At 41.2% G+C, this 11,794-nt stretch overlaps 2 protein-coding genes across 5 annotated transcripts in view; both read right to left on the bottom strand.

Annotated features, from left to right (window-relative positions):
• Nucleotides 1-267: 267 nt before the first annotated feature.
• On the bottom strand, nucleotides 268-3,925 carry si:dkeyp-72g9.4 (uncharacterized). The gene is made up of 2 exons (XM_061787318.1): nucleotides 2,910-3,925; nucleotides 268-2,031 (listed from the first exon to the last, which is right to left on the bottom strand). The coding sequence occupies exon 2, from the start codon at nucleotides 2,027-2,029 to the stop codon at nucleotides 1,316-1,318; it is 714 nt and encodes a 237-aa protein (XP_061643302.1). The 5' UTR covers nucleotides 2,030-2,031; nucleotides 2,910-3,925; the 3' UTR covers nucleotides 268-1,315.
• A 1,606-nt stretch (nucleotides 3,926-5,531) lies between these two features.
• The window catches only part of LOC133484550 (A disintegrin and metalloproteinase with thrombospondin motifs 2-like), a 170,597-nt gene continuing 164,334 nt past the window's right edge, over nucleotides 5,532-11,794 (bottom strand). For all 4 annotated transcript variants that reach the window (XM_061787313.1, XM_061787314.1, XM_061787315.1 and 1 more), the window contains one exon: nucleotides 5,532-10,196. In XM_061787313.1, the coding sequence (XP_061643297.1) occupies nucleotides 8,017-10,196 (2,180 nt within the window). In that variant the 3' untranslated portion in view covers nucleotides 5,532-8,016. The remainder of the gene's footprint in view (nucleotides 10,197-11,794) is intronic.

Below are 11,794 nucleotides of genomic sequence, written 5' to 3'. Positions count from 1 at the left end.
CATTTTCACTTGCAACACAGCCTCCGTGCATCAAAGTCACAACATTTATAACGCACGCGTAGGTTCAGTGGAGACAGTTTGTCTCCACCTCTCCATCGCTTCTGTTTCTTCACACGTGTTTACCAGAGCTGGAACCCACACTAGTTGCCATAGAAACGACAGCGCTTGGCACTGACACGGCCTGTCACTAGAGTTCATTTTCCAAAGGTTTACACATGAAAGAAATAACAAACCAGAGCACAGAGAAAACACATGATCCAGTTAAAATGAGAGTATTAAAAATCTTTTATTTATGAATTAACACGTCACAGGTAGTGGAAAGTATAAAATGATTTTGCTGACTTTTTTTTTTTCTGTGATCAACGGGACAACATTTGTATATTAAATAATGCCATTCATTGGTTAAATATAAATAATCATGACAAAGTCGTTTTACCATGTAGATACATATCTGAAACACGCGTAGACGTTTCTTAATGCCAGCATCACATCCTGTTTCTACCAAGCAGCACAGTTCAGTTCCATTATATTTCATCGATCCATTTCTAGAGTGCACGTCCTTGTGATGACTGGGTACAACTTGGACGGACCGCCAGCCGATCACAGGGCACGTATCTAGTCTTAAATGAACCTAACATGCATGTTTTTGGAATGTGGGAAGAAAGTACAGTCCTCGGAGAAGACCCATGTAAGCTTAGTAATTTTAGGACTTGCTTGGCTAAACTTTATTCAAAAAATAAACAAAAAAAAGAAAATGTAATTGTGAAAGTTAGTACATCTAACTTCATCCGTTATGATAAAACCCACTAAGACAGGTCAGCCATGTTAACGTCACAGTGTAGCTAACAGATGCTGGTCAAACATTAACTAAGCTTCATGTCGGTTTTGCTTTTAATTGAGACGAAAATACAGCAACAGACAATACGGAGACTGGTTTAGGAAACATTAAAAATGTGATTGTGAATGTGTTCATACAGCTAACTAGAGAGCGCAAGGACACACACTGAGCACAAAGTGTCTTGTGCAAATATACAGTATGTTGTGACTGAGCAAGTTGTCTTACTGTATGACCTGCCTCTCCCAAGTCATGACTTGACTTGATTGAAATTTAGTGGGGACTCGACTTGAATTGCTTGATTAGCTTAAGACTTTCTTGAAACTTTAAGGATAACACTTGAGACTCACTTGTACATGTGTTGACACAGCTATCAACATCTAACTGTCTAACGCCTGGCGGACACTCATTCTGAGGTGAACTGTGCACCGCTTGGTGGAAACATGGCTTAAAAGAGTTTGTTTCTTGTATTTGAAGTTTCTATATCTCAGTGATGGCGGGGAGCATGCAGGCTCGCATTCGTCCCTCCCTCCAAGCTGACCTGCAGTCAGAGATCCACTGCGAGACCATAGACTGCTTCTTGTTTGGGTTCCCCACCTCTTCATGTGCTTTGCTGTCTGCCACACTGCCCAACTCGCCCACCAGTGTGGGTCTGCAGTGTTTTGCGGAGACGCTCGGAACGTCGGTGTGTAAGTCAGGGCCGCTGCTCTTGCGTCGCTGTGGGAGACCAGCACCTGCAGCGTGGGGGGTGCTGTGAGCTCTCGAGTGAGCTGGCGTCTTCCACTCACTCTCATGTTGCACTCCTTGTGGGTGTGCCCCGGATCTTGACTGACTGGTCGAACGGTTGTCGCGATGTCCATAAAGATACTCCAGGGGGTCTGAGCAGCCTAATACATCAATGCGCTCTACCTGCTGCACGCCCCTCTCGTGTTTTTTTGGTCTGTGGGTGAGGTGTGATGCCCGCATCCTCTGGTGCACACCGTCCAACTGGTGTGTGCTTGGCGAAACGTCGTCGGTGGGGAATGTGGGGTGCGCCAGGTGGCAGATGGAGAGGAGGTAGTCGTCCGAAGAGACGTGGTCAGCGACATGTTGCGTGTTGGCCTCGTTCAAATCTTTCAGTGTCTCCTCAGTGCCCTCGCTGATTGTGGGCAGCAGCAGTCCTTCCTTGGAGAGCAGTTTTGATCGTGGCCGCATAGCTGTGGGGAATGGGCGCGGGGGGGGGGGTTGCAATGTTTATTGCCAAAACAGATTCACTGCAGCTAGGGTACAGAACATAAACATCAGCTGGGATCTATTTGTTGTGAAATCACTTCACTAAAGCTCACTAATATTGTGGTCTGACCTTAGGACCAATCTAATAATCTTGCTCCTTCCATATGCTGTAGTTAAGTAAGACGACGACAAATAAAAATAAATGTTCTTGCAGTTGATGGCAGAAGACAATTATTTCGTGTATTGCAATTCATACAACAGAATAATAGCTTTGTGTTCAACTGAATGTGCCTAAATTTGACACTGAGTACATTTGTGAGTAAACTGAGACAAATTGTCATTAGTTCACTACACCGTAATATTTGAAACATTTTATTTGGATTTTTTGGGATATTTGTGATGTGCTGTAAGATTTTTCGATATTAAAATATCTGCCTTGGCTCAATAAAGGTTGCAAAACATTGCTTCATATGAAAAGACTTGTTAATCTAGTTCTTGTACCGATTTAAAATGCCATGTAAACAAATAAAAATACAAACAATGGCAAGAAGTGTAAATATATCTGAATATTTCGAGTCTATGCATTCCCGTCTGAACGCAGTGTAACCCACGTTATATTTGAGTCTCCACCTCCATCCTAAAAATAGAGCAAGCCAAACCAAAATGCCAGCCTCTCCCAGTCTCCTCCAAGGTGTAGCAGTGCTAAATTTGGAACACACCTACAGTTAAACATGACTAAAACTGGGACCAGGCTGCAGCTCTCTTTCCAACGGTAAACTATGCACCCTATGTATTTTCTCTTCATGCATTACAAGTAACAATGATTATGTAAGTGATTTCTTGCAGTTGTTTTGGCACTCACCTGTTTGCAGGCGCTCTTGGCAAATTGATTTTCTTTTGTGCAGCGGCAACCTCAAATGTCAATGTGGGGCCTTCTCTCTATAGCCGACCGTTTGCTGATCAGATGAGATGTTGGCCGGTGATGCTTCTCCTTGAGCGCACTCGGCTGCTGCTGCCGTCTCTGACCAGAGGCAGAATGCAGATTTATCTTCGACACACACCCCTCCCCCTGTTTTCCCTCCCCGACACTCTCTCCCCCTCCTCTCCCTTGCTTACTTTTGGTGTGCCCTCCTTCCCTGCTTCTAAAAATACACCCACCATTCATTTCCTCACCCCATTGGGCGTTTGTGTTGAGAAAAACACAAGGCAGACAAAGACATAAATAAGAAATATTGAAAAGGGGGCATGTGCAGGGCCTGCAACCCAGACCTAATGCCTGGCTGCACTTCACCAGTTATTATGGAAATATAACAATATGTAATGAGTGGATACTTATGCGTTATATGGTATCACTTTATCTGTACACAATTTAAATACATGTTCCAAATTCCTTTGAGGTTTTTCAAAATTCTAATGTTTTATTATTTCAGAATGAGTTCTCCAGAAAATGTGTATATTATTATTATGACGTTTTTGGTTTATGTGTATTGCTAAAAGTATGAGGATTCATTCCAAAACTCGACGAGGCAGAATACTGAGAACATGTACTGATTGTACCTTTTTCACATTTCGCACGAGGCACCTTGGTCGTCCTTGGTCTTACTTACAAATAAAACAGAAGGAATTACAGGGAACGTGACTCTACCTATCACACGATCATCGAGTTTAAAAAACCGATCACAAGATAGAGCGATGTGTCTATTTAAATGACTTTCTCATTTACTTAATTGCTTGAAAAATTATATTTACAATAATTAACGTATCTTTGTTCATCTATTTATGCCAGTGAGGGATAGTGACAGAAAAAACAAATCATTGTTTATTAGATGTCAGGAAGTACATACAGTAAGTCATGTATCCGCTCTTTGTGACATTTTTGTCTGTTGGTGTGCCGTGAGATTTTTCAATTGTAAAATCTGTTCCTTGGCTCCATTAAGGTTGGAAATCACTGGTCTAGTCAGATCATGTATTCTAATCAGTCAGGTCAACATTACAACATGACAGAAATAATAACTGCTAACTTACTGTCATTAAATTACTTTATTGTCATTAAATTATTTCACACATACACCGAAGCTTTAGAGCATGATTCGACGGAACACCGCTATAATCGTTAGTGCTAGCACTAGCTTGCTAGGCTACATAACGTTTTGTTGCCTGCTTGCGAGCTGTATCGTATTATAAGTACGAGAACATACCTCAAGCAATCTTTGAATTAAACAAATAGATTGTGCAAGCAATACTTGATAAATAAAAGTAGCGAGCAGCATGCAGATCATTGTAACTGAGAAAAAGTACTCTTTATTCTTAACATAAATACTCAAGTAAAAGTAAAAAGCATGATGTATTCAAACTACTCTGACAAGTACAATTTATTCAAAATGTTACTGTAACGGAGTAAATGTAGTGCACACCTCTGATGGTAGAATGGGCTTGCCTCACACTCCTGTGGTGTTAAATATAGAAGCAAGAGCTGATGCAGTAGTTTTCAGCCCTTTTCATCGTGTTTGTGATTGCGCGTGTCATCCCGTGACTTCTCATGAAAAGTGTTTTTGTGTACCTCTGGGGCTAGTCACTGACCCCTGTTGAGTCAAACAGGGTCAGCCCCATTATCCCCATTTATGGGTCTCTGTGGGCCAGTCACTGCAAACGCAACTTGCCTTAGAGGGCAGGACAAAGATGTTAAAAATGTTCTTGATAACTCTAGAACCCCTTTACAAACCACATCTGCCATTTCAAAGTAATTATATAGCAGATATACAGCAGTTAAATGGATAAATATGATTCAGAATGCGCCTTTTGCTTGTTGCATCTACCTGTAGCGCCTTCCGGTCTTCGGCTCTTTCCGGCACTGTGACATCACAGTGAACTGAATGTATAATAATACAGTTACAACTACTTTCTACTCACAGTTTCTACCTCAAATTAACCTCCCATTCATTTTGTAAACATACTGAAGAGCTAAGGACAACTGCGACTGTGCAAAAGCCGTGTCCAGAATAGATTGAATTCCTAACCTCCTACAGAAAGACTTGGCTGTGGAAAAAATAGCCATGTTATTTTGACAACCCATGAAAATGGGCCGGTCAGTTCACAGACAAGTCACACTCTAAACCCAATAATCCAATTCTGATGTGATTTAAATGAAAAAAATTCCAATACACACAACAAGATAGTCAGCTATTCCGTGAAAGTGCAACAAAGCAATGTTTGTTATTCATTTAGTTACACCGTATATGAACAGTGGAACAATTTTATGGTGCTAATCTGATGATAATTTGTCCCTGACTAACTCAAACTGGATTAAATATGTGCTATAACAATGGCTGTTACAATTATGTAAAAGACTGACTTGTTACGGTAATGTTCCACATTTTGACTGCCCAAGTGACATAATCGACATCTGCTTGCAATATTTTTAGTGGTGGCAAAAATCAAGGGTGAAAAGTTAGTTAACACAATAAAAAGAATCATGTAACACTGATACATTGCAAAATACCACAGGCACTTAAGCTTTAATAAATATTAAACATTAAGTTCTTTTTTATATGTACAGATATCGTACAGAAATTTCTGTAGGTGCTTTAGTGGTTGCTTCCAGTTAGAAATATATGAATAATTTAACTTTGAAAGCAGAAATCCAAAGCAGTCCTCAAAGCTTCTGTGTAGACAAAGCTGACAAATAGACACTTAAAAAAATGAAACTGTTATATTAGCTCTATTTTTCTTTCCAGAAAATAATGAATCAGGAACAATTTTAGCACCGCTGACCATAAAGTATCAATCATAACTGGGTGACCAAGATGAAAATAATAAAAATAAAAAAAAACATCACATGCTATTTTTACACCTCATGACTGAAAGTGGACATGGAAAATTGCATTTTTAATACTTGTATAAATATAGTTGAGTCTCTGGAGTTTAAGCCCATTCATCAAGTGTTTTTCTTCCTTTATTTATTTCTGAAAATGTGTCGGTGAGCGTGTTGTTCAGCACTTCCGCCCTACTCTTATGTAACAGTGGGGCTAATTTACGTAGTAACCACCAGCACACCATTTTTCTTTGCCAATGACTTGGAAGCAAGGCTGGCTGAAGTTCCAGAGGTAAAGACCCACTTTCAAAGCCAAAGGGTAAGCAAAGCTGCAGTGTTAGCACAGACTAGCCTTAGCTAACAGTGCTACAAGCATTCTCTTTGGATGAAGAGCACATACACAAATACTCAGCCAAGTTCTCTCCACACCGCTACAATCGTTGCAATTGAGTTTTGTCAAGTGGCTTGATGATGAAATGGTGCATGCACAAGTGCAGTGGAATCCCTTTATTCTTATGTGCTCGCTTTATGTGTCATGGGGTATGATTATATATTAGCCAGTGGTGGCTTTTTGCAAGGTAAGCAGTATGGCTCAGACTCGCTCTCAAAAACAAATGACTTCCAGTACAGAATCGAACCGTTACTCCTTATACTGTTCCGAAATAAAGAGATGTCATAGTCCAAGTCATGAAAAATACAGGCCCTACAACTGCAAAACAGATCGGTCCCCGCTAATGATGCACAGAAACTACTTGTTATATGAGAGAAAAGCAGAATCCAACTCACAGGCAATGCTTTTCCTCTGCACAAACAGCGAGAGGAACTGGTGAGGGAATTGGAGTAACACATGGTTGTATGCATTTAGAAGCTAACACAGACTCCGTGCACTGTGACCTGTGGTGTCATGTGGTTAAATCTACCTATCAGAAGGAATGCTGGAATTTAACAGAAAAAGAATCAATTTCACTGAAACGCCAGCAGAGGGAGGCAAAGGAGCACACCTACAAGCCAACTCGCAGAGCACATGACATTACATTAGAACATTAGAAGATTTGTTATGCTTCAAATCCAAAAATTGTGATTCGGGAATCGCTTTTCCAGGTTCAATTGAATCCCATCTCAGCCATAGTAAGCAAAGCTGCATTGACTTTTGGGAGAGCCACAGACTCGCGTAACATTTGAGTTTGGCAATATGTCCACAGACACACAGTTTAGCGTATGAACTGCTGCCTTCCTCTTTTTCCTTTTTTGAGACTTATTGTGCATTTTTTTTGTACACAATCTAAAGCAGTTCCAATGTGTCTTAATAAAACGTCTCTGACATGCTTCACATCGCCAAACATAGAGACTATGTGTATACAAGCATTTAAAAAAAATAAAAATCTGGTCCCCATAATTTGTCCCCTTTAATTTTTTTTTCCAGCAATTGTTTAATAATATATAATTAGGAAGCACCATGTGTCATATACCTTACCGGTTGTCCATATCTTAACGACCTGAGAGATGAGAAACTTCCATGCATGCAATTCTGGAAAAGGCAACATGACCCCAGATAGTTTCAAATTAAGTGAACTGAAAGGTGAGTTTGTGTTTGTGTAGCATTTTCTAAATATCTGTATGTATACACTGCTCACAAAAAGTTAGGGATATTCGGCTTTCTGGCGAAATTTTATCCCTAGCTTTTTGTGAGTAGTGCATATACAGTATACAATATTTTCATTGTAGTTGTACATGTTCTCAGAGTAGAAACACACTGTTGATGTGTCACAGTAGCTGTTATTAGTGTTACCATGAGGTATTAGCTACTGTAAGGTTGTCATAATATCAAATATATTGGATTCCAGGTTGTACTTCGTTCATGCATAAGTGTCAGAAGTACCAATATGACAACAGTTCTCATCAACAGTGATTGCACACGATTGTGGATGATTTGGAGGAGTAACAAGTTTGGTTTTATAAAGTGCTAGTTAAACTAGATGTGTATTTCCGCTCCAGTTTTTGAATTGCACTTTCTTTCCTTTGCAAAGAAACTGTCGATTTGCAATAGTCTTGTCTCGAATGATCTGTTAGTTTGTGGTTTGAAGCCCTGATAAAGGGTATTGCTGCAGTTCAGTCTGTAAAGGCATTCGTCTCTATAAGAGAACTGACATGTTGTGCTCTATCGCTGCGCACGGCCTCTCTTCATCCTGAGGAGAAGGTTTCGCTTCTCCTCCAGAAGCTCCTGAATGCGTTTGTTCCTGGTCTTTTCCTGGAGGTTGACACGACGCTTTGGGATCAGGTTGTTCTGAGAGATGTTGCTGTCCACACTGGTAATCCTGTTGTATAGGACGTCGATGAAGTTGTTCTCTTTTAGTTCTTGCTGAGGCGAGAAACTTGTGCTGGAAAGGGAGATGGTGGGGTCTGGTGTTGTCACGGTGGCAGGGATAATCACAGGGATATACTTGGAAAGGTCGACCCAGGGTGAGGAAGCCCGATCTGTCACGTCCTCATTGTTGACGGTTGGTCTCATCACAGTCAAGCCAGCGTCCGGCACTGTGGTGTCACCATAGGGCACCGTGACCCCGTCACCACTCAGGACGGCTCCACCGCTGGCAACGACATCCCCGCTGCTGCTTATTGTGACATCTGTGTACGGCATGTTTCCACTGGGCATTGCGACATCTTCAAAATTGCCAGGAGTTGTGGTTCCGTTGTCGTCGGGCAACAGAAGCGCGTCATCTGCCGTTGGTGAGTTTTTTGTGACATATGTGATGTTGACTCTTGAATCAGGTAGAGGCAGAATTGCAGCTGTACTATAGACACAAGTGGTAGAGGGAGGAGTGGAAGAAACATATTCTCTTGTTGACCCTGGGCTTGTGAATCGAGTGGCCCATGTTGTGGGATATGAAGCTCCTGTTGCAGTTGTTGTTTGCATGTTATTTTGATTAAGCTTCGTCGTCTTTTTCTGGCTAGCTATTGTTTGGGGTTGCTTTATAACTGTGGAATTAGAATAAGGAAAGCTTTTTGGAGGAAATGTCTTAGTTTTGGGAGTGGGCTTGTCTTCTTCCTCTGGAGGCCAGTTAACTGGGTGAGACTTTTCAGGGGTTGTCTTTAAAAAAGTTTTGGGCGGGGTGTGAGCTGGCATAGTCTTTTCCGGGGTTGTGATAGCTGGTTTAATCATTTCAGGAGTCATGTTGGTAGGTCTAATCTTTTTGGGAGTGGCTTTGACTTGGGTAATCTTTTGTGAGGTTGCTTTGACTTGGGTAGTCTTTTTGGGAGTTGCTTTGACTGGGGGAGTCTTTTGGGGGGTTGTCTTTTTGGGAGTTTTCAGTGGTGTAGTCTTTTGGGGCATTGTTTTGATTGGGGTTGTCTTTTTGGGAGTTGTTTTGGCTGGTGTGGTCTTTTTGGATGTTGTCTTGACAATGGTAATCTTTTTGGAGATTGGTTTGATGGGTGTTTGGGTCTTTTTCGGAGTTATGTTTCCTGGGGTATTCTGTTTGGGAATGGTGTTTGCTGTGTTACCTTTTTTGGGAGTTGTGTTGGCAGTGGTCGTCTTTTTGGAAGAAATGTTAGCTTCTGTAGTGTTTTTGTTGGTTGGTGTACTCTTTTTTGGTGTAGTGTTTGTCTTTGTTTTGGGATTGACCTTTGGTGGAGCCAACTTTTTGGCAGTATTCTTTTGTGTAGTCTTCTTTTTTGGTGGACTCACTTTCAGGGCCTTTTTCTTTGGCACGGTGTCCTTTTTAGGCTTGGATACCAGTGGTCTTTTAGTACAGTTTCCTCTTAGACGGATGGCTGGAGTTAATTTTGTGGGAGAGCCTGTGGCAGTCATAAGACTTGGATGATTTGTCGTGCTCAATGGTATTGGATTTAAGCTCTTGTCTATTCCTGGGGCAGGCACAGGAAGGGGTTCCGCAGTAAGCCCAGGAAAGTCTGTAACAACTGATGTTCCTGCCTCAGACAAGCTGAGAGGAATAACAGCAGATGTGGTAGCTTCTTTCGGGTAGGTGGTGATCAATTCTGTGGTACCAATTGAGCCCAAGGTGGAATGATGGCTTGGAGTGAATGTAGGAGGATGAGTCACAGTCCAGGAGTTGGTGGTGGCATCTGGAATGACAGTGACTACCACTTTAGTGGAGTGGGTGGTGGAGGCAAACAAAGAAGTGAGGCTAGTGGGTGGATGAACTGTGACTGGGGAACGGGTGGCGGTGATGGGGATTGATGTGGACTTTTTTTCAGACTCTGTGACAGTAATATTGCTGCAGGTCTTGCAGCATAGACGCTGAAAGTCTGGTAGAGAGCAGTAGCGGTTCAACACCTCCATACGGCAGAACACGGAGCGGTCTCCATGACAACGGTGACCTGTGAAATAAAAAAATGATTGGTGTATTTTATTGCCAGTTTTCAGTTTGTATGTTTTGTGGCACGTTAAAGAAAGTTCCATAAGCATTAAACTGCAAAGGCATCTTTGTCTGTCTACCAGACATGCGTAAGTGTGTGTAGGAGTGTGTGGTTCCACACCGTGCAAAGAACAAGTGTAAAGCCGGGCCATTAGCAAAGGATGCAGGGAAGAAGAGGAAAACCCAAATATGAAGAACACTGATGAGATTAGTTCACCGAAATTGAAATGGAAAAGAGGCCAGTCAAGTGGATTCAACTTTCAATTTGGTCCACTTACGAAAAGCTTTGTGCTCCGCTTTTTAATTTCTATATACCATGCCAGTAAAAATGAATACTGGTATAGATACTGATATGTATGATATGTCCATATGAATGTTTCAGATGAGAGAAAGGAAACACTTTTCAAAACATTTTTATTGATACAACTTTGCTGTTTGAGAATGACAGGAACTTAAACAATGAGATGTGCGCCCCACTGCTCAATATATAGATATATTCTTTTCTTAAGAAAAATGATTCAACTGTATTGAGTTACAAGTTCACAGTCACTTTGGTAAAACACTTCAATACTTGGAAATCAACCAATCTGGTTATCGACCGAGAAAAAAAAGTAGTACGTAAATTATATTTGCTGTCAAAATGAAATCCATGATTTCCATGAAGATGTAAAAACTGATATGGCACGTTAAGTGTCATATGAAACATTTACAAAACATTAATACAATTTCCCTGATAAATCAAAGTGCATATAGACGCAGTGCACATAGTCCATCTGAATGTTTCTTCAACGTTAACCAAACGTTAGCCAGCCCCACGCAGCAGGCCAGTGAAGCAACAAAACAGTTACCCATAGTATAGAATATCAGAGAAGATAACAGTCATGAACATTATTAAATACAGTCAACACCAATGTTTTATATACAGTATCGCACTGCTAGATCGGTTTGGTCTATTATAGTCCAACTCCAGCAGAAGGAAACCTTGGACCGCTGGCTACATAGTCACAACAGAAATATGTGATCACAATACAATGAAGTGTAAAGACTGAAGTGCTTTGTGTTTCGTTTTTTTTTTTTTTTTTTTCTAAGTGTAGTACTGTATGTGTCAATACCCAAGCCCCTTTGTAAACCCTTCCCTGTAGTCAGACATTGGGTCCAACATCTCCTTGGTAGGTTTGACGGTTGGCGGGTGTGAGTTTAAGTTGGTTTGAAGCTGCCTCTATTCCAAGTGAAACTTTGAATGAGTAAAGCCATCTCTTTCACAGATAAATGCCATTACATTCAATCCAAGATAAGGCATTGTTCATGTGGTTCGTGTTCATCCCAAAAAGGAAAAAAAAGTGATACCACCGGACACTTGTAAAATCAAAGATTATGAGGTATTTCTGTAGCTGATCGAAGTGTGGAGATGCCAAATTGCAGAAGCATACACACATGCACTCAAAACTCACTTCTCTCATGAGTATTACTACTCGCTGTTTCCTCCTTTACTTGGGCATATATGCAAGACAAACACGCACCCATTCTCACACACTCGCAAGCACACACATGCACACAAAC

Source organism: Phyllopteryx taeniolatus, chromosome 10 (genome assembly GCF_024500385.1).
Source record: "Phyllopteryx taeniolatus isolate TA_2022b chromosome 10, UOR_Ptae_1.2, whole genome shotgun sequence".
NCBI lineage: Eukaryota > Metazoa > Chordata > Actinopteri > Syngnathiformes > Syngnathidae > Phyllopteryx > Phyllopteryx taeniolatus.
Note: the sequence above shows the minus strand (reverse complement) of the source record. Positions and strands in the feature narration are given on the sequence as shown.